General features: G+C 37.8%; 1 protein-coding gene and 1 pseudogene across 1 annotated transcript in view; one reads left to right on the top strand and one right to left on the bottom strand.

The window, feature by feature from the left end:
- TMC1 (transmembrane channel like 1) overlaps positions 1-27775 on the bottom strand; it is a 148210-nt gene that overhangs the window by 68408 nt on the left and 52027 nt on the right. Inside the window, exons 4-7 of the mRNA XM_054658138.2 lie at positions 26819-26909; positions 24504-24585; positions 15408-15514; positions 12469-12567 (exon numbers count right to left, since the gene is read on the bottom strand). Coding sequence (XP_054514113.1) covers positions 12469-12567; positions 15408-15514; positions 24504-24585; positions 26819-26909 — 379 coding nt within the window. The remainder of the gene's footprint in view (positions 1-12468; positions 12568-15407; positions 15515-24503; positions 24586-26818; positions 26910-27775) is intronic.
- Positions 25225-25877, top strand: LOC107976564 (ubiquitin-ribosomal protein eS31 fusion protein-like; annotated as a pseudogene).

The following is a 27775-nucleotide window of genomic DNA, read 5'->3' as shown; positions in this document are numbered from 1 at the left end:
CTATCCCCAGGATGATCACTGAATTTCTTCATTCTTAGTAACTCTTTTTAATTTGTAATAGCTGCCAGACCATTATTTTGAAAGAATGTATAAAGTAAAACTGGTAGGAAAGGAAGATATAATTTTTTAAGCATATCTGCTGAGGGTATGTGAGGGGAGGTGACACTGCAAGATTCAAGTCTGGGTGTATTTCTACTTTTCTCTGAGTTGTTGCTGGTTATTTACACCTTAGCATGAACGAAGGTTTCAAGTGTGGATGAAAGACAAGGACTGGCACTCAACATTTCATGGAGTAGGACGCAACACAGGAAAGAAACAAGGAGTGAAAAGGCTAATTATGCCCAGAATAAACCTCAACTAACGTCACAAGAACAGCAGCCAGCCCGGGCTTTGTGGGCTGCATGCTGACAGCAGCGCATGGCCACACTCCTCCTCTCCAGCCAGACCCATTAGGCTTCTGCCTAATACTTTGCTCATCTCTGAGTTTTTTTTTTTTTATTTTCCTTTTGCTCCAACCCAGATTCATAGACATGAAACAGGTGCTCTATGGTTCTTAACAGAGACAGTGTGGAGTACAAAGAGGAAGCTGAGCTGAGCCTAGGCAGATCTACTTTTCAGCAGAGGGAATCAAGTTGTGTTAAGGACTGTAGACAGTGATCTCTGCCCCTCAAGCAGCTATGAATGAGGCAGTTCCTTTGGGTATCCATCCCTCCATCCTTGTATTGGTACTCTCGTCCCCCTGCCTCCTGCCTACACAGGGGACATGGCTGCTGCCCCACTTCCACTTTCTTGCTGTGGCTACAAGTTCCTTCCTTCTGTTTCCTTGTCCCTCCAACAAATGGGAATTTTCATGAGCTAAGTATCCTGAAGAGGCATTTAAAGAAGCATCTACTATGTGCCAGAGCCATGCTAATACTTTTTTTTTTTTTTTTTTTTTTTGAGACAGAGTCTCACCGTGTCACCCAGGCTGGAGTGCAGTGGCGCAATTTCGGCTCACTGCAAGCTCCGCCTCCTGGGTTCATGCCATTCTTCTGACTCAGCCTCCCGAGTAGCTGGGACTACAGGCACCCGCCACCACGCCCAGCTAATTTTTTGTATTTTTAGTAGAGACGGGGTTTCACCTTGTTAGCCAGGATGGTCTCGATCTCCTGACCTTGTGATCCACCCACCTCAGCCTCCCAAAGTGCTGGGATTACAGGTGTGAGCCACCGCGCCCAGCCGAGATGTGCTAATACTTTACACACATAATCTCATGTATTTTTTATACAAGCCTGGTAGCTAGGTATTAATACTGCTGTTTTATACATGGCAACTACAAGGTTCAGGATGATTGTCTAATATCTCATAGGTCGTATGTGGTAGGATTCAAACCCAGGTTTGTTGGAATCTCATGCCTAGTTTTTGTCATTATGCTACACTGCATTTTTAACTCTTCTGGCTTCTATAGAAAGTAGTTCCATTTGCCTTTTGTGCCATGGCCCACGACTGACACTAACAGTGGGAATTCTAGACCCTATGCCCAATGCCATTACACATCTCACTCCACTTGCATGTCTCATAGGAAGCATGAACATAGCACATTCAAGAAAATTCCCCAAACCTGCTCCTTCCTCCTATCTCAGGTGCGCTCCGCTGCCTATAGGATAAAGTCTGACTTGAGCATAATGAAATTCTCTCCCTGATCAGGCTCTTTTTTGAATTTTTTTTTTTTTTTTTAGTATGACAGGCTCACCTCTTGCCGCTCTCCTTTCTCCCTAAATATGAACTTTGCTGAATCACTCTTGGGTGTTGAGAGCATAGCACTATCTCATGCCTCCATGCCTTTGTGCATGCCGATCTCTCTGCTTGGAATTCGCTTCCCAATTGCCTGCCCCATTCTAGAGCCTGCTCTATTCCTACTCTTTCTTTAAAGCTGGTTCAAGATACTTGTAAAGCCTTTGTTGACCTCTCAACCACAGCCAGTTGTGATAGGGGTAATGAATGCCCCTTCCTTTCTCTCAGCATTTCCTTCAGAGGCACGGAGCTTCACTTGATGCAATATGCCTCAGCTTTTCTCTGTCCCTATACTCACCGCACACCAGGAGAGGCATAGTGATTTCTGTTGGTAAATTGGGAAAGAATTAACTGGGCTGGCCCAGCCCAAACATATCTTTCTTCTTCTAGGAAATAAGTTGCCCTAGAGGTAAAATGGCTAATTTGGGGTTCTAAATCAGCAAGACCATTTGGCTAAGAATTCCGGATTGTTCCTCCAATTCGATTTCTATTAATAATGAATGTGGAAAAAACTTTTGCCCATCTGCCTCTTCTTTTTAAACAAATTATTCAGAACTCACATGGGAAATAGAGGTTCTCTTTACTGGGCTCTCTCAAGAGTCCAGTATCTGAACGCCAGTTAACTCCGACACTGAACCCTTATTCCATTATGTTCCCAAGTGCCTAAGACATATGTACATCAGCCTCAGATTGTCATTTTGCATGGCAATTGTTTGTTTGCATATCCAATTAGATCATAATGTCCCTGTGGGCAGGGAATATATGTTAGTTGTCTTTGTATTCCCAACATCTGACTTCAATTTATATTTGTGGAGTGATTGAATGAACAAAAAAAAATTGCTTCTGGTAATCATTAGCAATCCTCAGTTAGAATAAGCTCCTTTAAATTGTCATGTACACCAACTTTTTAAATTCTTCTGCTCTCTGCTACCCATTTTAATAAAATAGAGTAAATCATCCAAGACAGTAACGTGGCAATAATAATCTTATGTTGGGATTTAATGAATCAAAACACCAAAGAAGTATCTGAGGGACACTGAAGCTGGAAAAACTCTTTAATTTTTCCTACTGTCTAATTGCATAAAACTCTTAACAAAATGAGACAATCTCAGTGCTATAAAATGAGCTTTTATGTATAATTTCTTTCCACAAAGAAAAAAAAGTTGTCTTCTTTCATTTCGCAAGGAGGAGATTAAAAGCATATTAGAGGGTTTTGTTGGCTGGTTGACTTCTGGAGTTATAAATTTGCTGCTGGTTCTTTAAAATATTCAGAGTGAAGCTTTGTGAATTCATACATGAAACGAGATGTGTGTGGTCATCTGGACACAGCCTATACTGGGAGATGCCTTGGTATTATGTATTTAAAAAGGAGTTTTTGAACAAATAAAATAATTTAAAATTATTTATATTATTTATTTTATTATAAAATAAAATAATTTAAAATTATATAAAGAATATATTGCAGCTACTTGGAAAAAAATGAATGTAGATTTACATAATCTACTTGTCACCACAGATGTATTAGATTTATGATTTGGTGCTATGTGTTTAAATTATTGACTATAATTCAATGCATTGTGAAGTTCTAACCTAACTCAATGGCTCATCCTTTAATCTATTAGTTTGGCAGCCAATATTTAGATATAGAAAATTCCTGCCAGGTAAATTTAGCTCTTCCAACCTTAGTCTCTAACCTAGTCATATCGAAAGATTCTTCCTTGATCTCCTCACAGCCATCTTGCCCTTCTACACTCTGTTGATTACCTCAAAATCCAAGTCTGATATGTTACTACCCACCTACCCCCCACTTAAGTTACTTTTAATTGCTCCGAGAAAAAAAAATAATTAGTGCAGTCTAGATTTTAGAGGATCCCACGTGCTTTGGTTCCCTTCTGTCTCTCCAATGCCTTGTGTTCTGATGTCCCTTCACATTCTGAGCTCTCTCGTTTTACTCAGTCCCCTGAATAAGGCCACCTCTTATCATCACATGTTCTCTGTAATTGATGTTCTTACTGCTGAGAATATCTCTCCCTTCTTTCAAATTCAGAGGTTGTCCTGACTCCTTAGAGCCCAATTTGAACATTACTTTCTCAGAGAAAAATATTTTCTTTTATCTGTCTCCTTCCTTTAGCTCCTAAACCACATCAGGTTGTCTTCTATAAGTTCTCTTAACACTATATAGCTTTCCTTCATAGCACTTGGCACAATTACAGTTGGATTTATTTTTGTGATTATTTGACTACTCCCTCGGACTTTATGTTCCTGAGGACAGAGACCTTGGGTTTTCTCATCTTTGCTTAATGCCTGGCACCTGGCAAATGCCCAACAAATGTTTACTATGTTAATGAAAAGAAGACTCATTTCTATGGTCACATCCAAAGAAGGAATGCTGTTTTCATATTGTAAGTATAGCATTAGGATCATATGCATCCCTAATATTTACAAAAGAAAAGCTCACTTTTGGTTTGGCCAAGTGTAGCCTGAGGGAGGTGATGAAAACTAAAATGTGTTACTAAAGCAAAAAAAAAAAAAAAAAAAAAAAAAAAAAAAAGGCATCGCTAGGACTTCAGACCTTAAGAAATCAGTTCCCCAAGTTTAAAATACCAAGGAAGCTAAAAGCAGACCCAGGAATCTCTCTCGTCACAAGCTAGAGCTGTGTCATAAAGTCACTCAGGAGTAGCAAATTAAGAAGCTTACAAAGCAAAAGAAGTGATCTAGGACCTAGAATAGAACATGAAATGCATCTTCTTTTAATCAAACTTAATAAGCCTGTTGAACCAAAGAGACCCACACTGGACACTGAGGAAGTGAAGTAAATAAGGGACAGAGCCCTTTGATACTGCCAGTCCCAGCGTTACATGCCTGAGCAGCAACCCACCCTGCTCAGCAAAGCCATTGGAGGAATCTCACTACATCCACAGATGAGAGGGTCCTCACCCCCTCCAAAGTTATGATCTCTGCTCCTAGGGAAAGAGACGTATCTCTAGGTGGATTTGAAAATTTATAACTCTAAATTTGTCCACAAGAGGCTTAGCAGTCTCGCTTGGGGTCATGCCACCAAAGAATTATTCATGATCTAGAAGTTCAGCCTCTGCTGACCCAGCACGGAGGTAGGCCCAGACAATGGATGTGGGAAACAGGTCATTCTGGCTGCATTTGAAACCTGTTGAAACTAAATAACAGCAACAACAGCAATATGAACAGCTATGATCTAAAGTGGAGGAGCCCAGTCACATTTTCAAGGTAGCAGCTGGGCGTGCTGCTCAGCTCTCCTTTGAGAGAGAGCCTCCAGATGCCACCTCCTTGGACCCACCAGAGTGGACCAAACTGTTTTCACATTGAGGTCACACAAACCCCAACCACTACCTAGATAATGACTGAGCATGATGGGAAATACTGGAGCTGGGTTATTGCTAACCAATACGGAATTTATCTAATGGACATACTTTGTTTAGAGACTCACCATTAGCCTGGCCAAGACTCTTTCAAAACTGTAGTACAATCTGAGACTCTTCCTAAATCCTTCCTTTTCTCTCTCCTTTCACAGGTATAGGGCCTGCATTACCATCTAAAGGCTCTTCCTGTCTACTCTTCTTCACTCTCTCCTTTATCCTTCACACGCCTCCCTCCCCCAATATCTCCTGCATGTAACATAATTTTGATGTCTACACCTCAGGAAACCTAAAATGATTCATCTTTTCAAATAAAGATGCATTCGAACCACTGAAATAGTTCTAAAACAAAAGATGTGTTATTCCATGTGTGAATCACAAAATATCTCCTCTACCTGTGTCCAGTGCAATAAGAGATGAAGGAACTTAAGAGAACTGAGATATGTTTGAGAGAAGACACCTTTACTTTGGAACATTATTACTGAAAAGAGTTGTTGATGTTGATTAAAGAACTTATCTCCTTTTTATTAACATTCTATATGTGTCTAACCTGTCTCCTTTAAGGACAAACCTCCAAGATGGGATGTGAGGCAGGCAGGGCAGAAGGAATAATCTGGGATGATATATTCCACCTTAAACAGTTGTTATGAGGATAAAATTTAATGTATGTACCTACTTAACACATAATAGGTGTTAAGTCTCCTCTCCTGCCCATTGTAGGATATCTTCTATCTCCCACATCTATGATAATCAGCAGAAAAGGGGAGGCAAAGTAGACATACCATTTATCCATCAGCAATGTACAAGATGCTCTCAAGGTGAAAAGCAGAATGCATTTCCCTTTACTCACAACTTAAACCTTTACCCATATGATCTCACTGTCTGATATCAGCTGAAGCTCCTTCCAAATTCCACTTTAGTTCCTCCTTCTTTCTCCTCACAAGAATATTAAAACTGTATAGCCTTTTCTTCTTTATCATTTCTATATCACCCTTGTCTCTCCAGGTATCTTGCCAACAAAGACATCCTCTTCCTACTGACTTAAACTCATTCTTCTGCTTCTATTAATTTACATGATACAATTTCTGCTTATTTGATTCATTGCATACATAATAACCTCTCTGTTTCTTACTATTTTAATAAAAGAGATTTCCAGCACCATCAGTAAGATGTATCATTATGCACTCAATAAGAATATTTTAAAAATACAGTGTTTCATAAATGGTAAATTCTGACTTTGAAAAGCCCTGAGACTAGCTGATCATGCATGTTGTGTATGGTGTTTGTCTACTATTAACTGAAGAGAATTTGGATGAGTTGTGATATATGCATCTAAGTCACAGAGCACTGAGCTTTCATGGGTATGGAGAGGAGGTTCCAAGGTTCCCAGATGAAGCTCTACAGATTGGTAGTTCCTCACAACCTCCCCTACCTTACCCCAAAGATTTTCTGATCCTTCCCATCCAATAGGCTCCCGTACCATAAGAGATCATGCTTGTGTTTATCTTACATTATTCTGTAAGTGCAGATCTTAAATCTATTCTGCTTCTGTTCACCTGCCTCTATGTGGAATAACTTACCTCTATATAGTCTGTCCAAGGTCAACTGATCCTGTTGCTGGGTATGCTGCTCAGATCTCCTTTGAGAGACAGCCTCCAGATGCCATCTCTTTGGATCCAAGAGAGTGGATCCAAATGTTTTCATATTGAGGTCACACACACCCCAAACTCTACCTAGATAATGATAGCCTAGATAACGGCTCTAGCTTAAATAATGGCATTTTTCAAAAGCCCAGGGATGCCTGTTTTGGCACCCCTGGGCTTTGCAAAAGTCAGAATTATGAATTTTTAAGGAGTTTAAAAACATTTTGTCAATGATTTCCTCCATGGTGCCATGATAGATGGAATACTGGGTTGTATACTGGGTTGTATACTTAGATCATCTGACAATACAGAGTGAGCACCTCTATGAAGTCATTGTTCAGAGGATCAAGCAAAGAACTCATGCAAATATACAATTTTTATTGTCTATTTCAAAAATAAATTAATTTTAAAAACTAAAGATAGAACTTTGCTAACCAACCAAAGCAAAATTAATAATAACAATTTTCAAAGTATGATTTTCCATTATGAATATTTTAATAAAGCATAATATTTAAATGATACAAAAAGAATTTAGGAAAAAAAAACATGAAAGTTCTCATTCTATTTGAGAAGCTGATTTGGGAATTACAAGATTATTATGAAAGATTAAAATGGGGCCCAAATGCTTCAACTCCATTTCCCCTTGTGAAATAGATATATCATGAAACAGAGTCAGTAAATGTTCCAGGAGCAGTCAGTGAGAATGTTGCTGGAAATTACAACAGGAAAATTACGGGCGGAATACAGGACATGAAGAGAACACTAGATTAGGAGCCTCTTAACAACTATAAGACCCTGAACATGCTTCAGTAACTCAAAATTTCTGTAACTTTATAAGGTAAGATACAGGATGGAAGATATTGAAGAGCACCTCTATTTCTAAAATTCTCTTATTTTTGTGAATTTCCAGTATAAACCTGTAGCCATCTCAGTGGCTCCTAGTAGCCTATGTAGAGGCAGCTTGTCCTAGGCTTCATAGTCAGACAGAGATGTCAGGCAGACCAGATGAGCATCCCAGCCTCTCCACTTGCCATCCATGGAACTTGGAGGAAAATACCAAATCCTACTAAAACTCAGTCTCTCCATCTGTAAATTAGGAATAGTCATATCTACCTTACTGGACTAGGAAGAGGAATAGGTCATAATATAAATAGAATAATGTGCCAGTTAGTAAGCTGTTTCAGCTTCAGACCCATCCTTGTATAGGCTGCTTTGTGATGCTGGAGACGGGACTTGGGGAGCTACTTTTTTCCTTTGAGATCGGATTCCTTGCAGATTTTTCCTATAGGAGGCACTTAGACAAAAAGTCAGGAGAAGGGATTTGCTCTCTCCTGAATGCATGGCTCCAGCAATGCCTCTTCACTCTGGTAACGGTATTTGGTTCCATTTCCAGCCTGTTCGAGCACACTCAAAACCAATCTCATCACACCTCTTGGGGCCATGCAGCACCCTTCCTCCAAGCTCCTAGATTCTAATAATCCCACTTCCTCTTTTGTTCTCCCAACAGTAGGGGTAAAAACTGGTCTGTGTTACCTGTTACCGTTTCTATGTTACCTCAATGTCCCCTTTTGCCTTTTTAGTCACCCAATACCTGTTTAATTTCTTATATTAAATTATCTCTGTCAAGATATCTGTGCCTTCCATTTCTTGATGCATACTGAAACAAGTAGTATAAATCACTATAATATATGAGTATAATATTCATAAATAAATAGAAATATCATAGCACTAAGCACAGTGCCTGCCCATATAAGTACTTAGTCTACATTAATTTTGGTATTATTCACAAAAATGATAATAAAAACAAAAGCAATGTAAGTAGAAATTTAGATTCTGTCTTCTGAGAAAGGTCTGGTTAACCTGAGGTAACATATACAGGTCCTTGAGCTTGGCTAGATTTTATTTTTCCTTCCTTGTACTCTTTCCTTATTGTCCAATTCTAGGACATCTCTGCCCATTCTATGGGAGTTCTCAAAGGGACAGCCCACGGCTGTCTGTGGCGTCTGATCTCTAACATCTATGCACGATACTCAAGACAATCTGTGCTCAGGCAGCCTCTTCCCCTCTGCCGTGGAGGACACCACGTCCTGACCAAGACAGCATCTCATTTGAATCTATAATGTCTTATTACCAGTGACTACTTGGCTTTATTCTTTTGGATTTTTACTGTGAAACCAAATCTCCTATATTTTAAATTAAGCTTTGTACATTTTTTTCTTGTTGTTATCTTCAGTTTAATAATTAAAGGTCCTGCCCTCTCTCTTATTGATGTACTTGTGAAATTATTTTGACCCTAGTATAGAGAATGTGCTCAATTATTAGCTTATTGTAGGATGGGCTGAATTCCTTTTTCTTACAAAAATGTAAAAGCAAAGTGTCCCTTAATATGAATCAACCTATCTTTCCTGCTGAATTTAGAATATAATCATTGCCAAAACAAAAGACAAATCTTTCAAACTTCAAAAGTCATGAAAATTTGTATATCATATAAAATTCCTTAAAGCAGTATTATTTTCTTTTAAATAATAATGTTATTCAATGAACAATTTGATAACGACTATATAATCCTATTGCTTCCTTTCCTTGAATCTTTCAAGAACTCCTCATTAAGGTCAGAATACTTTTATTTACTTATGTATTTACTTCTTTGTTATAATAAAAGTCCTTTTACTAGCTTGCCACTATCCACATATATTACTGTGTGTAATACCACCAGCCCTGCATCCCAATTCGGTTTCCTAATAGCTGTTTGCCTTTGGTCAAGTTATGGTTCTTTTAATAAGGAATATTTAGAAATTGAGCATTCCTAATAAAAAAAAAATCTAAACTCTTAAATGCTCCAAGATATGAAATGTTTCGAGCACCGATATGATGCCACAACTGAAAAATTCCACACCTCACCTCACGTGACAGGTCACAGTCAAAACACCATCAAATCTTTGTTTCATGAACAAGGCTACTTAAAATATTGGATCAAATCACTTTCAGGCTATGTGTACAAGGTGTATATGAAACTAAATGAATGCTGTGTTTAGACTTCAATGTCATCTTCAAGATATCTCATTATGTATACGGAAATATGCCAAAATCTGAAAAAATTTGAAATATGAAACACTTCTGGTCTCAAGCATTTTGGATAAGGAATACTCAGCCTGTACTGTGTGCTACATACTCTGAGCTATCTGCTATTTCATGCATTATCTCACTTGATGCTTTTTGAGGTAGATACTATTATTTTCTCCATTTCACATATAAGAACACTCGAGCTTAGTCTCAGATATAAATACCCACCATGAAGTGGGTTGTGAAGTGAGGGACCTTACTTACCAATCACAGTTCACTGCATGATGCAGACATTGGAGAAATACAGCTATTAAAATCACTACTAACCCCAGCAATGATGCATACCAAATTAATGACTGATACCAGCATGCAGCAAGCCTGTAAGTGAATAAAATCAGTGTAATGGCTTTCTTATATTTTCTTGACCTTTAAAAATTCTCTCATTGCCTTAGTATTGTTTTCAGGCAGGCCTTGAAATAAATATCATAGAACACTCTGGTTTCTGTATCCCCTGCTGACCGACAAATCATATTTCACCAAACTGGATGTGAGAGAGCTGTCAAGGGCAGTGATACAATCTTGGGGAGCACACTCATCATCCAAACCCTTTCCCTCTACTTTCCCCTGAATTTGCCTCTCAGACCCTTTTGTCCACTCATTAGTAACTCTTACAGCAACTTTTCTGTTTGTCTTCCTCAACTGAGTCACTAACTTTCAAATCTCAAATGGACATTTTTGCCCAAAATTTTCCATTTCAGTGCATTGGGAAATTCAGAAGTATTTAAACTTCAGAAATCTATATATAAAAATCAAAAGACCTTTTGTTCATATTTTTAGTCCTTCCTTTCTCTGCTATGCCTTAAAAAGCAGAAAAAGTCAGTGATCTTAGTCCTTGTTCTTATTAAGCAGACTGGAAGTTTGTCATTTTGCTAATCAGAGGAAGAGAATGAGAAATTAAAACAGTGGTAAGGGGACATAGTAATGCATTGTTTGAAATTTGAAAGTGAGAGAGATAAATAAAGGGAGGGATAAAGGGAGGGGAGGAGGAAGAGGTGGAAGAAGTTAGAAGTGGTAGAAAAGAGAAATAAAATCTAGAAGTGATAGAAAAGAGAGGTAAAATCCAACTCAGAGGCCATCTCTTCTGTAAAACCCAGACCCACCTAAGAAGAAATAAGAACCACTTGCTCAGTTCCCCAGAATCTTTTTTCCTTTTTTTAAATTTTGCTAACTTTGTGCACAGCATCTTGTATACTGGTTGCTTACGTGTCTTCCTTCTAATATCACGAGTACCCTGAAGTCAAGAATCATGTCACATTCATCTTTGTAAAACCTATGCAAGTTTATAATTCAGTTTAAAAAATGCTGAATTGAAATGGAAAGTCCAACTGACAGGGGTGATTGAAGATTACAAATGCCACGTATTTGTTGCTATCATTGTGCCTCATGCTAACTCAATAGCTTGCTTTGTTCATTCGGAGATGGGAAACTTTTCTTAAGGTTTGCATGTTCTGGTACTCCTCACATAAACTGGTCCTGCGGTTCTTACTTCAAGGCTCTACGAATCATCCCCCTCACTCAGGATTTTCAGTCAATGAGATTCATTTAGCCTGTACTGGATGAGGACTAGATTACGGGCTGAAAAGATGTAGCAGACCTGATCTCTTCTTTGGGAAACTCACAATTTAAGGAGGTTAAAAGTAGAAATCAAAATGTTTGTGAGATATACATATTAACACTATAAACAGGCAGTCTGCTTTTCCCTCCTTCATTCTGCAATCTGTATAAAATTTTATTCTCATTGTCTAGCCTCCAAAAATTACTTGAATTATCAATTCCTCAATTTCTACCTGGCTACTTTCCCACGCATATGCTTCCAGACATTTCTAATCTAGTCACTACTTAAAAAAAGAATATGTGGAATTACATTGTTGTTGAAGACTTGAATCATATAGTCCAAAATGGTTTTTCAATGGACAGAAATAACTCCTTTCCATAGTAATAATCTCTACCTAAGGGAGCTCAAGGAGTAATGCTTATCTGAATACTACAATGGAGTAATACTAATTTTAGTATTATTTAAAAGTTAGAATTTAGTATTTCTTAGTTTTCAATATTTAGCTTTATTTAGTACTAACTATTGAGTAATACTAAATAGGAGGCTTGTTTAGGAAGTAAAGAGGTTAATAGGAAGTGTAAAAGTTTTAATTCCCTAGGAATCCAACAAGATTTTCCAAAAAGCACATTTGCAAACTCTTCCTTTATTCTTTTCCAAAGTCAGTGATAAGAATATTTGCTTCAAGTCTTTGAACTCTGAGCTCACCTTTATCCAGTAGTCTATATTCCCATATAATCATATTACCATTGTCCTAAATCATAGTCACATTTATATAAAGGGACATGTTTCTTTCTTTCTTTCTTTCTCTCTCTCTCTCTCTCGCTCTCTTTCTTTCTTTCTTTCCTTTCTTTCTTAAAGGGAGCAGGGACATCTTTCTTAAGACATTCAGACTGACCCAGGAGAGGAGGCTGTGGGTTTCAGAATAAAATAAACTAAATAAAAATCCATCCTCCCACCAATACACTTGTGTGGAGACACTTACATTGAAGTCGTACAACACACCAAAGTTTGCTGCCGATGCCTCTTCGGCTCTGGGAACTGTTTTCCTAGGTAAACTGCCATATGGCAAACCCCAGAGGTACTGTATGAATAAGCAAAGAAAGCAGTGAACAATTAGAAACAAAGTCTGAGCCACACATGTGATCACAAATGGTTTTGTTTAAAAGCCCTTCTGAAACATTTTCATGGGGACTCTTTGGGTCTCCATGTGGGGTCCCATTTTCTGGGAATCGACTACTAAATCCAGAGGTAAGAACAAAGGGAGTGCAAAGGACCCTGCATTCCAAGTTCAGGGGACCACCAGCAGTCAGGTCAACCACATTCCCCAGAGGGCTTTCTGAGGACCCCATTGCCACCACCACCACCAAACTGTTCTGACTTAGAAGTCTGGAAAGGAGAGAGGTGGCCTTTTGAGTCACACAGGACTCAACAAAACAATCTTACCCACACTTTCATAAGAGAATACCCCTTAGGAGTGAGGGTGGAGGGAGATTCTGTCCTTCATGTCAAGAGAGAGAACTCAAGGAAATCCAATCATGTAATTTGTGGGTGTCTGCAACGTGAGAACACTTGCACCCTGATTATGGTGTCTGCTTCATCACTAATTCAGGGCTGCTGCCTCAAATTCGTGCTACCAGATTGGAAGAGAAAAACGGTAGGGAGAATAGTACTGGGAAGAGTGGGCCAGTGAGAGGGCAAGAATAGGGTCATAGGAAGGTGCCTTGGTGAGAACTGGAAAGAGCACCTTTCTAGCCCCCATAGCTTACCAAGCAGATGTTGCTTCTTCTGTGAGATGGAAACTTCCCTCCTAAAGCTGGGAACAGAAGATGAATGTGGCTTGAAGCTCGGGTGCAGAGCTTGACTGAACAAGGGCTGGACATCAATCTCTGCTCACTCCCTGTGCACAAGCTGCACAACCTCCCAAAGTAGGCCTTTGGCCCATCTGGCTTCCTGGTCCGAACAGAATAGAAGGTGGGCTCCACACACACTGTCTCGCCCCAAAGTTCGGGGGCACAGAGGACAAAGGAGATCAAGGTCTCAGGCTTGCCCAGGGACACAGGACCTTGGGGCAAAAGGGCATGTGCCTTGGAGGAATACTGAGTGAGCCCGTCGGGTAGAGGCAGCTGAAAAATACAGCGTTGCTGCCAGGAGATGACTGCCCTGGCCTCTGGTGGTTCTGCAAAGTCAGCATGCAGGGTGTCCATTCTCTTGTTCTTTTGCTGGAGTTGGTAATCATTGCCCAGAAAGCAGGATGCCCCTCAGCACCTAATACAACCTATAAAAGGGTATCCAAAGACAGAATGCTTCCTAGCTCTTGGAATACATCCAACCTAACACGTAGGCACTCCATCCACTACATAGCAGACATTCTGTAATTTCATATTATTCAAATAAATCAGCAACAGCCTTTCATTTTCTCCACATGGAGGCAGCATGGTGTGGGGGAAAGAATAAATGCTGCTGATAAAACTCCATTTATACCTGCATCTGACACTAAGTAACGTCATAGTAGCCAGTGATGGAATGGAGGAGTTTCAGATTTCCTTAGAAAGGTAAGCAAAAAAAAAAAAAAAAAAAAAAAAGCTGGGGTTAATTTGAAATAGATAAAATACACACATTCAGCTTCATTACCTGAAAGTGTGCACTTGGGAAATAAACTACACAGGACCTCTCATCTTTAGTCACTGTCTTCTACGAGCCAGACAACTTTAGAAGCTCTGGAATTATCTCAAGGATTATAAAACTAGTGGATTAAAGTGCAAAATCTTGGAGAAAGGGATTGAATCATGGGTTCTAGTCCTAGATCAGCTTAATAAAAAAATGTGTTCCAAGATGTTAGCTAAGTCACATCAGCATTATGTGACTCCATTTACATGTTTTAAATGGGTGAAGAAAATGTCTTCTACAGTCTACATCATAAATTTGTTGTGACGCACAGTAAGTAAAAGAAGTGAAAGTGCTTTGTACTATTAAAAGCTCAAATCTCTTTATGAATGTAAAGCATTATTATTATTATGTTAATAGGAGTCTTTGTATAGAAACTGGCACTGATTTGAAGCTATCGGGATAAAAAGTCACCCAAAACCACCAAATTTTGGCCGCTGTCAATGCTGTATGGACCAAATTTGCTTTGAAATACTGGTCCTAAAAGGTCCTTTGTAGGTTAACTAAAACCTAGTCCAACTTCTGTAAGGTAAGCATTCAAAGGTGTCAGAATCATTTAACTTCATATGAGTGAAGGCTCTGACCTCAGTCTAGCTTTTTGGCCTCAGCTGACCCTTTCCCCACATTAGCTCAGGGCTTTGTCTTCTTTGATTTGGACCCTCTATCTGTTTTAGTTTCTGACTTTGGACCTCATCATCCCATCCCACTCTCATTCCATCCCACTATTTGTGTGTGTGTGTGTGTGTGTGTGTGTGTGTGTGTGTGTTGTGGGCGTTATCTTACTTTGTATCTTAGGGGGAAAATGTTCATTTTGTGTTTCTTCAGTATAGAAAATCTGGAGGCTTTGAGTTGCATTAAGGAAGCATTTCTTTCAAAGCTAACTTGGCAAAATAAAGAAATACAACTCACAAGGTGTCAAAGTCTTCCTCTTGAACAATAGTTTTTAACATTTAGGAACAGGGACCCCCTTGGGAAACTGAAAGAAGCCATGAAACTTTCCACATAAAAATACACATTTAAACATACATGTGAAATTATACATAAGTTATATAATTTCAAGAGGCTTACACCCCCTTTAGTGCAAGGATTGGGAGCTTTGGCCCATGGGCACCATTTTGAAGGTTAATCTCGTTACAAATCCTATGACTCTAAGACGTGAAAATAGCCAGTTAATTATTCTACTTTAAAGAAGAGATAAATACTTTTCTAGGAGAAACATTTTTCAGCATGTTTTGTAAACTGGAAGTCAGATCTCACCTCTGGCAACATGATGAGGCTAAATGTCAGGATAAAGAGAACCATATTGACTCCATACATCCATCTCAAGAAGAGGAAGTATGAGGCCACTGAGGAGCCAAACTGACCTATTACAAAGAAAATAAAAAGTTTGAAGAGAGATCAAAGCAAACAAACAAACAAAAAGAGCTTTGTCTTGGTTGCCTTCAAAATGAATCCATTAATTGTGAGGCATTGGTCCTTTTTATATTTATAGGCTATAGCATTCTTTTCTCTCTATTCAGGAAGAGAAAATGTTAATCATGATGGAAGCATTCCCTGTCATGTGGAATGTAGAAGGTACGTAGAATGCAGTTATGCAGACTGCATGTGACCTACCCCATCAGAGTCCATCCAAGGGAAAGCTGCCTTTTGCTGAGCAGCCATGATTGCCACCTGCAGAGTGCATTTTATTTCTTGAGTTAATACTGATAACTGAGCAAATATATGTAAAGGTAACTACAGTGCCTAGCTAGTAATTAGCTATCACTATAATTATAATTACTGCTATTTTCTCTTCCTTTTCTCAGGCAATGTTCTTCTCAAAAAGAGTTTACCACATCCTTTACGGATAGTTATCTTACAAGCAGTTCTGTGCTGTTTCCCCCATTACTGGAATTTTACAGGGATGGTATAAAAGCTGAAATTCATTCATTCACTCCACACATCTTATGCCAGAAATTATCTTAGATGTGAAGCACAATGTCATAGATACGGGTGCTGCTATAATAGAACTTACATTTTAGTGAGGTATGGATACAACAAATATGTAAGATACATAGAAAGATACAGAGATAGAGATACAGACATAGACATTAGCTATAGATATAGATGACAGGAGATAGAGATAGAGATAATAGCAGGTCCTACAGGAGGGAAGGGAAAGTATTGAAAGGGGTAGCTTTAGAAAGTTTTGTCAAGGAAAGAACATCAGAGATGTCATCTAAGCAGAGATCTGAAGTTTGAAGAAAAGACAGCAACATGCTGAGCTGGGGAAGAGCAGCTCAAGCAGAGGAAAAAGCCAGAACAAAGATCCTAAGGGGCAAGGGCTTGGGACTACTGAGGAATAAAACTCAGGCCTGTGCAGTTGGAGTACATGAATGAGGGAAAGTGGTGACAGATAAGGATGGAGAGGCCAAACCACAGTGTGTGGGGCCTCTCAACCCATGGTAAAGAGTGAGAATTTTATTTAAAATGTAAGGAGAAGTCATTGACAGGTGTTAAGCATTAGGGCCAGAGGAAGGGGTGATGAGCATGACTTTTAAAAAACCACTTCAGCTTTGGGGAATGAATAGGCAATAGGCAAGAATGTTCAGTCAACTCACCCCTGCCCCCAGAAGTGAAAAGTAAAGTGATTGGTTAATTCTCATTGGGAGAGAGAAAAAAAAAAAGCACCCTCTTAAAGCAGAGAGTGGAAGAAGAAAAATGAAGAGTTTAAGTCTTAGGTTCAGATTTCATAGATTTACAAAAGCAAAAGTTTCTTTGACGGTCATTTAAGATTCAGCACCAAGTTGCTAGCTTTCCCAATCTTCCAAATTATCATTGTCAGTTGCCCAAGAAAAAACAACAAACACCTTCAGTCCCTGGCTGCATCAGCCCATGTGTTCTGTCCCATTCAGCTAACATTCAGCTAAACATCTCTATTGACCAATGATTTTCTGGAGCCTTCTGGCTTTGAAACATTATCAGTGGGGAAGCATTATCAATGGAAAAGGAAGGTTCATGGGTAGCAAATTCCAGCCTCTACTTACTTAGATGAGGCCGGCCTCACAGGACAGTAACACCTCTATTTCTGGACCTTTGTCTATTCTTTTTTTGTTTTGTTTTGAGATGGAGTTTTGCCCTTGTCACCCAGGCTGGAGTGCAGTGGCGCAATCTTGGCTCACTGTAACCTCTGCTTTACAGTTTCGAGCAATTCTCCTGCCTCAGCCTCCTGAGTAGCTGGGATTACAGGCACCCACCACCACACCTGGCTAATTTTTGTAATTTTAGTGGAAACGGGGTTTCACCATGTTGGCCAGGCTGGTCTTCAACTCCTGACCTCGTGATCCACCCGCCTCAGCCTCCCAAAGTGCTGAGATTACAGGAGTGAGCCACTGCACCTGGCCCCTTTGTCTATTCTTTACCTACCATCTTTCTTATTCCTGTAAAACAGTGGCAGGTTTTTTTTAGAAACTTAAGAAGTCAATCTTTAAATGGATATTTTGGAAAAAATCAATGATTTTTGAAGTCAATATTTTTCTTTATGCTCACAAGAGAATTTGGATTGATTTCACATTGCCGAGGGGTGCAGAGTTCTATAAGGTTTCTAAGGGTGTGTGGTTTTGATACACAACCCCACCCCACCCTACCTCAGCCCAGCCCAGCACTGTCACCAGGTGCACTGGTCTGCTTCTCCTAGGACATCTGATCACCCACTTGGCTCCCAGTGACTTCATACCATTTCATGGCCGTTATCTACATTCTCTGGTAACGACTACCTGAGGGCTGCTCAGCCAGGTTCACTCATCATGTTTTATTGAAGGCAGTGGACTTACAGTTTGTTACTCATTACAGTTACTCATTTACTGGAGGAAAGCCTTGGTCACTAGGTATCAATGTAAGTTTTTCCCTGGAATCGCATGTAAGATCTTCCAGTATGAAATCCCGCATATAGGATACTAACCCACCATTCCTTTCTTCCTTCCTCACTTTTTATGCTTTTGTTTTTCTAATTATTGCCACGGCCCATCCTCTCAGCACCTACACACAATCCCTGACAAATGAATTTCTTGTGTGTAGGGTACAAATATACTTAAATGCAAAAGAGAGAAGTGAATTAAGATGTTTCAGAAAGTATCCCCTCCTCCAACATGCTTAAGCATCATAATGAAATATACTTTAGAGTCCAAAACTTCCAAACTCCAGTTCTCAGATTTGAGAGTGGCTTCACAACTATTTTATTTGGAGGTTGAGTCTTTACAGAATCTTAAGTGTAAAGAAAATGAATTGCAGGCCATTTAGATTTCATTAAAACTAGAATGATTATAGGAAAGACCCAGACACAGGTGGAAGAGACTAAGAAATCCAGAAGACAAAGTTTCTTCCACACTAGACCTATCAATAGCAGAGGAGAAAACACAGTAACAAAACAAATGAAGATCTTAAAGTAGAGAAAATGAAACAACAGGTTGTCATAAAAACTCCAGTTTTTCCTGTCTCAACACAAAAACAAAAAAGAAGAAATCTTCCCTCTTTATCCCTTTTATCTAGTGGTTCTATCCTACCGGATGTTGTTAACTAAAACTGATGTTCACTAAAAAGAAATGCCTGATTAGTGTGACTAAAAGAGCATAAATGAAAAGAATAGCAATTTTAACATACTTAATCTCTCAGTGTAAGGAAGCAAAATGAGTAATAATAATAATAATAGCTAGCATATCTTGATGGTCAGTTATGTGTTCCAAGAACTTTATCAGCATCAACTCATTATGCTGCCACTAGAACTTAATGAGGTTAAGTATTATTAGTCCCACTATGAATCAGGAAACAAAAACTTAAACACAGTCGTTGACTGAATCAAAAGTTGATTAATAATAGGTAACATTTAGTGAATCACTGTTTCAAACACCAATTTGATCTATATGTATTAACTTATTTAATGATCATCAAATCCCTACGAAATGGGAACTATTGTTTTCCCATTTTACAGAGACTTAGATCTATAGGCTACATAGCTAGTAAACAAGGAAGCCAGGCTTCTAAACCAGGCAGTCTTGAGCTACAGGTGTTTGACTCCAAATCTAGATCTCTCTTAACCACACTGCTATATGGCCCTTTAAGTAAAACATAGTTCAATTAATTTTCTTAAGACTATGATATATACAATAAACATGCAATGAATATGTGTTTCTGAAACAATAGGTATAGATAATATCCATCAATCAGCTAAAGCCAGTCAGATTCACAAATTTGATGCCCATCATGACCAATTCTTATTTCTTTAATCAGACTGATAAATGCTGCTTCCATAGTAAATTATTAATGTATAAAAACAGAGTCTCAGCCAGGCGCGGTGGCTCACTCCTGTAATCCCAGCACTTTGGGAGGCTGAGCCAGGTGGATCACGAGGTCAGGAGTTCAAGACCTGCCTGGTCAACATGTTGAAACCCCGTCTCTACTAAAAATACAAAAACTAGCTGGGCATAGTGGCAGGAGCCTGTAATCCCACCTACTCAGGAGGCTGAGTCAGGAGAATCACTTGAACCCAGGAGGCAGAGGTTTGCAGTGAGCCGAGATTGCGCCACTGCACTCCAGCCTGGGCAACAGAGCAAGACTCTGTCTCAAAAAACAAACAAACAAACAAACAAACAACAACAACAACAAAAAAAACAGAGTCTCTGATACGTATTAAACTGAGGCTTTATGCTTAAGCATATTCTTGTTCCTGAATATTCTTGTTTCTTTCAAATTAAAGTTAAAATTTCAACTCTCTTTCTGGTTGTTTATTATTAAGGCAAAGTAATTTGTAGTCTGTCATAACACATCATTTCCTCTTGAATAGATGGGTAATAAGACAAGCAGATAAATATGAGTATTTCTAAATGGGAAAAGACCAATTAAATGACCTGCTGTGTGACTACAATATAAATACCATCATGTTAGGCTAGAATGTGAAGCACAATTTTTTCGAACTATTTAGGGGTAGGGAATTAAATGTGACAAATTTGATTTGTATTTTCTAGAATCCTTAGGGCAGCAAGGAAACATAAGGTTTAAGCCCTGTGCTTTGGCTTGCCTATCCAAAGCTATTTCCTGTCTGAAAAAAAATAGGTTTCTGAAACTATAATTTTGATGATGTAATCTACCATTAGGAAAAAGTAGATTTTGATCCTGAGAAAAATTTGTAATCCCCAGCTAGAAATACATTCAATTATTTGATTTATGGTCTTAATAATAATGTTGGCATCACAATGGGTATAGATTATATTTCCTGGGGGTACAAACATGCAGTTGCTTCAGAAAAATACACAGTTCAATGAGATGAATAAGATGTGTCCACAGGAGCAACCATCGAGTTTTAGGCATGATCCCCTTAAGGCTGACGTGACAGTAAAACCCCACAGTATTTCCAAGTGATGCATAACGTCACAGTATCCTCTGTGGCAGGAATTATCAAATCTATTTTTTAAGTGAAACAGAGTTGGGAGTCATCAGGTGAGAATCCGCTTCACACTAATAAAGAGATCTAGGTCTTACTGGAATCAAGATGGAAACAGTATGAATTTTAGACTCTAATTTGGGTCCCACTCTTGATTCTGCAAATTACTGGACAGAGCTTTGGGAAAACTCAGTAAAGGCTGTTAATTTTGGACTCCTTTAAAGCCACATTTTAAAAATACTTATTTGGTATTATCTAGATACTGAGCAGAGAGTGGGGAAAAGTGGATTAGAAAGGCTGTTGGGAATGGAAGGCAACAGCTCCTCTTTTGACCATGCCACTTACTACAATCCATAATTACCGTCATTATTTATTTGCTTATATTATATTCTGTCTTCCCCATCCAAGCATACATACATTAACACATTTGGATGTAAGATCAATGAGGGTAGAGTCTCTGCTGTCTTTGGCAGTAGCAATAGTGCCTAGAAACATGTTAGGCATCCAGTATTTGCTCAGTTAATCAATAGTGTCAGGCTTATTCTGAGGATTAAATAAGATATATATTAGATGATTCTGATGTCGAAATGGAATATAATGATACTTCTGAACCTTTTGTAAGATTAAATGGCCATTTATTTAAGAGAAAAGCATTTATATCCGTTTTATAATTAAATATATATTCTATAAGTAGGGTACACACTTAACCAACTTTATTTCAAAAAGAATTTGAGAAGGCAATTATATAGTCCCCTCTTAGTATAAATCTGTTTTGCATTCAAATTTTTGAGGATTTATCAATCAAAAGTATGATTAGTGAATTTCACATGCCTACATATACATGTAAAACTGACTGTAACTTATACATCATAGAATGTTGAGCTGGAAATGATCTTGTATAGTGACTAGTTAAACCCAAGATGTTGTAGATATTGTAGTAGCCCCAAATGTGGAAACAGAACCAGAGATTTCAACAGATTGTCCAAACTATAGAGGTGGTAGGGGTCAAAAAGTCCTCAACTCAGAAAATCCATTGCATGTCCTATTTCTTCCCATTTTGCATTAAGTTCAGTTTCAAAGGTGATCACAGATACATGCTTTACCTATCTTTAGTAGGGTACTTTTTATAAGATAGTCCAATCCAATGCTCTAATAATATATTCTTACGTAGGTTTCATATTTTTTCAACTAATACTATAGCCGAAAGCCTCATGGTTATCATTAAAATCAGTACATTAAGCATCTTATAGAATACAAAACATATAATTAAATAAATCACTCACTAAAAAGTAAATACATGAGAAAATGAAAAATAATTCCTTGATAACGATCAAGAAAATCTATAACTACTCATCCTGCCATTGGCCTCGTAGAATACTTTTTATGAACTGGTGCAAAACATATTTAAAAAGAAAAAGTATATAAAACCTTCCCTAAAGGAGAAAGCAGCCTAACACATGGAAAAGCATACGTTTTGAACCCAGACAGATTTTGCCTTATATTTCAGCTCTGCTACTAATTCTGGGACAGTTATTTAATCACAACTATAAAATAGGAAGGTTAATGTGCACATTGCAGGAACACTGAAGATTAAATGAAACAATGTTTGTAGAGCATCTGACTCACGGTGGTACTCAATAAATGGTGGTGTGGTGAATATTGATAAAATAAAAAATAAAGCTCAGTTATTCACAGTTGAGACAAAGCACCATTAACAGTGAAGAAGTCATGACAAACTAATCAAATCATAAATTATATATGGAAAGAAAAATAATCTACATTTGCCTCAATTTTCCAGCGTGGCTTTCCAAATTTACTAGAAGAGAAGAAGAGAGGAGATAACTGAAGGTTATTATTGGATAGCTCTCAATCTGTCTTTTCTACTGTGACACTCATGATGGATGGTGGTCATATGTGTAACTCTTGCTGCATGCAATTCCTGGCAATAAAAATAATTCTGTCTGTTTTTGTTTCACTGGCTATAGCCTATTGGAACACAAATGAGCATGATATTACTATTAGGATAGGCTGGAACCTGCTCTAGTGTGCTTTAAAAATAATTTTCAAATGTATATATTTACCCATCATTAACTACAAATTTCTTGGGATTTATCTAACAACTGATCAAGACTCAGCCCTATAATTTTATAAATTAGTAGACTGAGGTCCAGAGGAGTTAAATGACTGGCTCGAAGTCAAACAGCTAATCTGCAGCAAAGCAAAGACCAAATTCAGAGTTCTTACTATATATATTGTATCAGGACTGTAATGCTCCAAATGGCCTTTTGTTTTTCAATGCCTCTCAACCTACCACATTTGAGCTGTACAGTTGAAACCTAAGAAATCCATGATGTCTTCTCTTTTTTGATGTATCTAAATTCCTTTCTTTTTTTCCTAGATTGGTAGACATTTAGCAAGTTTGTCTGTAATTTTATTCAATACATATTTATTAAGTGCCAAGTGGAATGCAGGAGTGAACAAAACTAAATTTCCCATCTATTGGGAGAAATGAACATAAAATGAATTAAGATTACATCAAAAAATTAAATTAAAGATATAGCATTTTAGATAGCAGTAAGTGTTAAGGAGGAAATTAAAGCAAGAAAGAAATGGCACTGGGAATGTGTGGAAGGGGATACAATTAATGAGCTGATGTATTTTAATTCATTGCCACTTAATAATTGCCATCTGATATTGAGAGACAGGGAACCGAGGGTTAGCCACTCCTAAAACATGCCCAATCATGTCAGCAAGCTATCCATCAGCTGTGTTATCTCCCTATGGAGCCTCCATTTTAATTATACAACGCCACACTTAACCAGCAGGAAAACCTGCCTCCAATCTAGAGAGGAATGGATGAAAATCAGATCCTAGTTGAAACCGTTAGAAACCAGAATATGGCAAGATTGTGCTCAAAATTGTTTCAAATGTTATCCCTTTTTTTAGATTATTATTTTAAAAAACAATTTACTATTTTTATTTACAATATTTTAAAATGTTTACTTGCCTTATTCTAAGCCTAAAGCACTGAACTAAATAGGTTTTTGATTGGCTATATTCTCCTTCCTTCCTTCCTTCCTTCCTATGAATATTCTACAAAATAAAGGCACAATGTGAATATTCAGATAGCAAGCTCCTGGATGACTATTGCTTATTCTACTTCAGAGATTTGAAAATGAGGTTTTAAGACTTCGCTTTTTTTTTCTTTCTTTCTTTCTTTCTTTTTTTTTTTTTTTGAAACAGAGTCTGGCTGTGTCACCCAGGTTGGAGTGCAGTAGTGTGATCTCGGCTCACTGCAACCTCCACCTCTCGGGTTCAAGTGATTCTCTTGCCTCAGCCTCCTGAGTAGCTGGGACTACAGGCTTTTGCACCAGGCCTGGCTAATTTTTTGTACTTTTAGTAGAGACGGGGATTCACCACGCTGGCCAGGCTGGTCTCGAACTCCTGACCTCAAGTGATCTGCGCACCTCAACCTCCCAAAGTGCTGGGATTACAGGCGTGAGCCACTGCGCCCAGACTAAGACTTCTTCACTTGTTAAAACATTGTTCATTTTGATTACTGTCTAACATTCATGAGAGTATATATTCTCAATGTCATGTTCATTGCCAAAATAAAATCTCTGCCTTCCAAGTAAGATGATTCAATGTCATTGTGCACAATAGTGACTTCCCTGTATAGGAGAGAAAACCAGGTTAGAATGGTAATGTTTTGGACTAAGGTAGAACATGAGAGTGGGGTCCCCAGTATTGTCCTTGGTAAGTGCTAGCAAATCTTCACAGTGACGAAAGCAGGTATAAACAAAGTTTTTGTTTATTTGGTTTTTGTTTGTTTGTTTCCAGTCTTCCCAAAAGTCCAGAAACTGACAAAGGCATCTGATAAGCTTATGAGATACTTCTCTAAGACAACCTTCTCCACCTGAGATCTGATGAGCACTTACTTTCAATAGCCTTGATTTTATTTTCCCATGGGACACACGCAGCTTTGAAGTTCTCAAAATCACGGAGGAATTTTGCCCATTTCTGAAAAGAAAGTCAAATACAACAGTAAAGTCCAACCTCTTGATTTGTCAAGATGTTTATCCCCCACCTCAAAACATTACAATGCAGTAAGCTTGGAAATGTCTCTCTGGCAGCAAATACTACTTTCTAGTCAAAGGGGGAAACAGTAGGTTTCACTTGTTTCCCTGTTCTCCACTAACCCCAGACCAATTTAATTCAACAAAAAAATGTTTATCAATCCCCTGTTTTATGGAAAATATGCTGGCCTCTCAGAAACAGCTATTTATTATATAAGACAATAAGAAAGCAGGGGATTAGCACATAATAGGGTGATTGGAACAGAGTATGTGTTTAATTAGTTTTCATTGTATGAAGGACTCAATATGAATAATTAAATAAAATAAATAATAAAAATAATAAACAAAATAAATTTTATTTTCTGTCTTTTATTTCCAGGTCCTGTCTTGAAAGCCTTCTGATCTACTAGGATAGTCTGTGTACAAATAGGTGAGTTCAATACAAGATGGTAAGTTGTATGACATGAGACACTGCATTCTGGTAGAGGCAGATTGGTCAGCTTAATTGAAAGAGAAGACAACAAGTCATAAAATCATTTTGCAAAAGGCCTTCTTTCTATTTAACTCCAATGTTGGGTCATCCATGGTCAAGAGGACCACCAGGAAGAATGAGAATGTGGCAGAGAATTTTGCATGTATGCAAATGCTGGGATGAAGTGGGAGCTGGACAGGCACTATTGTCTAAATAATAGCATGAGACAAGTCTGAAGTTCAAAAGATCACCCACGCTTTTTTTCCCATCTGCCTTCTGCAGTGGAACCACCACCAAAACACAGATTTTCTTTAAAAACCCTTATGGGAAAGACCATCACTCTGGAGTTTGAACCCTTGGATACAATAGAAAATGCAAAGTCCAAGATCTAGGATAAGACAGGAATTTCTACTGATCAGCAAAGACTGATCTTTGTTGGCAAGAAACTGGAAGATGGATGTGCTTTGACTGGGTACAACATTCAAAAGGAGTCTACTCTTCATCTTGTGTTGAGACTTCATGGTGGTGCTAAGAAAAGGAAGAAGTCTTACACCACTCCAAAGAAGAATAAGCATAAGAAAAGGAAGGTTAAGCTGGCTGTCCTGAAATACTATAAGGTGGATGAAAATGGCAAAATTAGTCAACTTCATCAAGAATGCCCTTCAGATTAATGTATTGCTGGAGATTTTGTGGCCAGCCATTTTAACAGTCATTGTTGTAGCAAATGTCTGCATTATTGTTTCAACAAACCAGAAGACAAGTAATTGTGTATGAGTTAATTTTAAAAATGAACAAAAAAAAAAAGATTACTCATAACTAGAAACAGCCCAAATGTCCATCTACAATAGAATGGGTAAATACATTGTCACAGCATCTTTATACAATAGACTACAACACATGAATAAAAATGAACTATAACTCCCACAACAACGTGGATATATCTTGTGAACATAACATTGCATCAAAGAAGCCAGAAACAAATGCATAGATACTATATGATTCAATTTATTTAAACTGTAGAAACAGACAAAATTAATCTATTGTATGTGAGTATATATATATATGAAAGTTAGGATATATGAACTTTATTCACAAAACTTTATGGGAATACATTTAGCTTACAGTTGGTATAACATTTGTAAAGAGGAGATAATAATATCTATGTTCCTACTTTACTGTAAGAATTAAATATAACTTTATAAAAGAATTCAATTCAGTGCTTGGCACATAGTAAGTGTTAAATAAATGTTAGTTGCTTTTCTGTCTTTCCCCAAAATCTATATTTGTATCAGTATATCATTTATTGTTTTCTTATTTTCTGTCCAATGTATAGTTGATGTTCCTGGTAGAAAAAAACTATACAGATACTTTGAGAAAAACAACTTGACCAGAACCCCTTCACTTCCAGAGAATGAAAATGAAAAAGGATGCAATCTTTTATATTTGGAAGTGCTAAAGTCACACAAGTAAGTCTTTTGCCATAAATCTGTATTTCTTGACTTATTTTTCATTTTAACTCTTCTAAGAACAATTTTTTAAATCTCCCCTGTAAATTTCAATACCACAGATATACTGTGTATATACTGTATGAGTATTTGTGTTTTAGATATACAAAATGTAAGATTTTTTTCACCCCTTTAGAAAAGAACCAATGTTCTTCTTAGAGGCAATATGCCATAAACCAGACAACTATAAAAATACCTACCTTGGCCATCATCATCTTAAATGCAAACCACCGTTTTCCTTTTCCTTTCCCAAGAGCCCCTTCATTTTCACTCACAAATTTTTTTGCCTCCCTGAGAAAATAAAAATAACATAAGGGATAAAAGGAGGTGAGTTGCAATGACTAGAATACAGAAGTAGTGGACATTTGAATTTACCAGGTCTGCAGTCTTATTTCTTCTAGATCCTTCACAGGTGAACCTAGACTTTATTTCATAACCTAGAAATTTTCAATCCATGTTTAAATTTTTAAATGCTGACCAGGAAGAGTAAGATATTTTAGTCTCACTTACTAATCAGCTGGAATCACTGAAAGGGAATTGATGCTAAATGTCAAAATAGAGAACACTAGTTCTTTTCATTTCTATCAAGTGTAGAATTGAATCTGAAGTTTACATCACATTCTGGCAGTCAAATGTTTATTTTAAAATACTTCCTCTTCTTCTTTTTAAAGAATTCCTTTAGAAAAAAGAAAAGGGCAGAGAGGTTAGGTCAAACTGACATAGAACACACTTAATGACCTGGTACTTCATCCTGTAAAAAAAAAAAGCAATTATGACTTAAAACAGAAAAATCATTCTGTAAAGTAAATGGGGTTGAGAAGAGAAAGAGAGAGAAAAGGAATACTTTCGGCCTCACATTTAGAAAGGGCTTTAAATGTAAACTTTAACATTACTCCCAAATATTTATACATTTACAGCAGTTGCATTAGTTTCTTTGGTATGCATAATAAAAAACATTAATTCATCAAAACATAATGCAAGCATGCTACATACACTACAATTTTTGTAACCTTATTTGATCATTGTTATAGACTGAATGTTTTTGTCCCTATCAAAATCTGTATGTTGAAATCTAATCTCCAACATGATGGTATTTGGAGGTGGGGTCTTTAGGAGGTAATTGGCCATGGGGGTAGAACCCTCATGAATGGAATTAG

Source organism: Pan troglodytes, chromosome 11 (genome assembly GCF_028858775.2).
Source record: "Pan troglodytes isolate AG18354 chromosome 11, NHGRI_mPanTro3-v2.0_pri, whole genome shotgun sequence".
Lineage (NCBI taxonomy): Eukaryota > Metazoa > Chordata > Mammalia > Primates > Hominidae > Pan > Pan troglodytes.
Note: the sequence above shows the minus strand (reverse complement) of the source record. Positions and strands in the feature narration are given on the sequence as shown.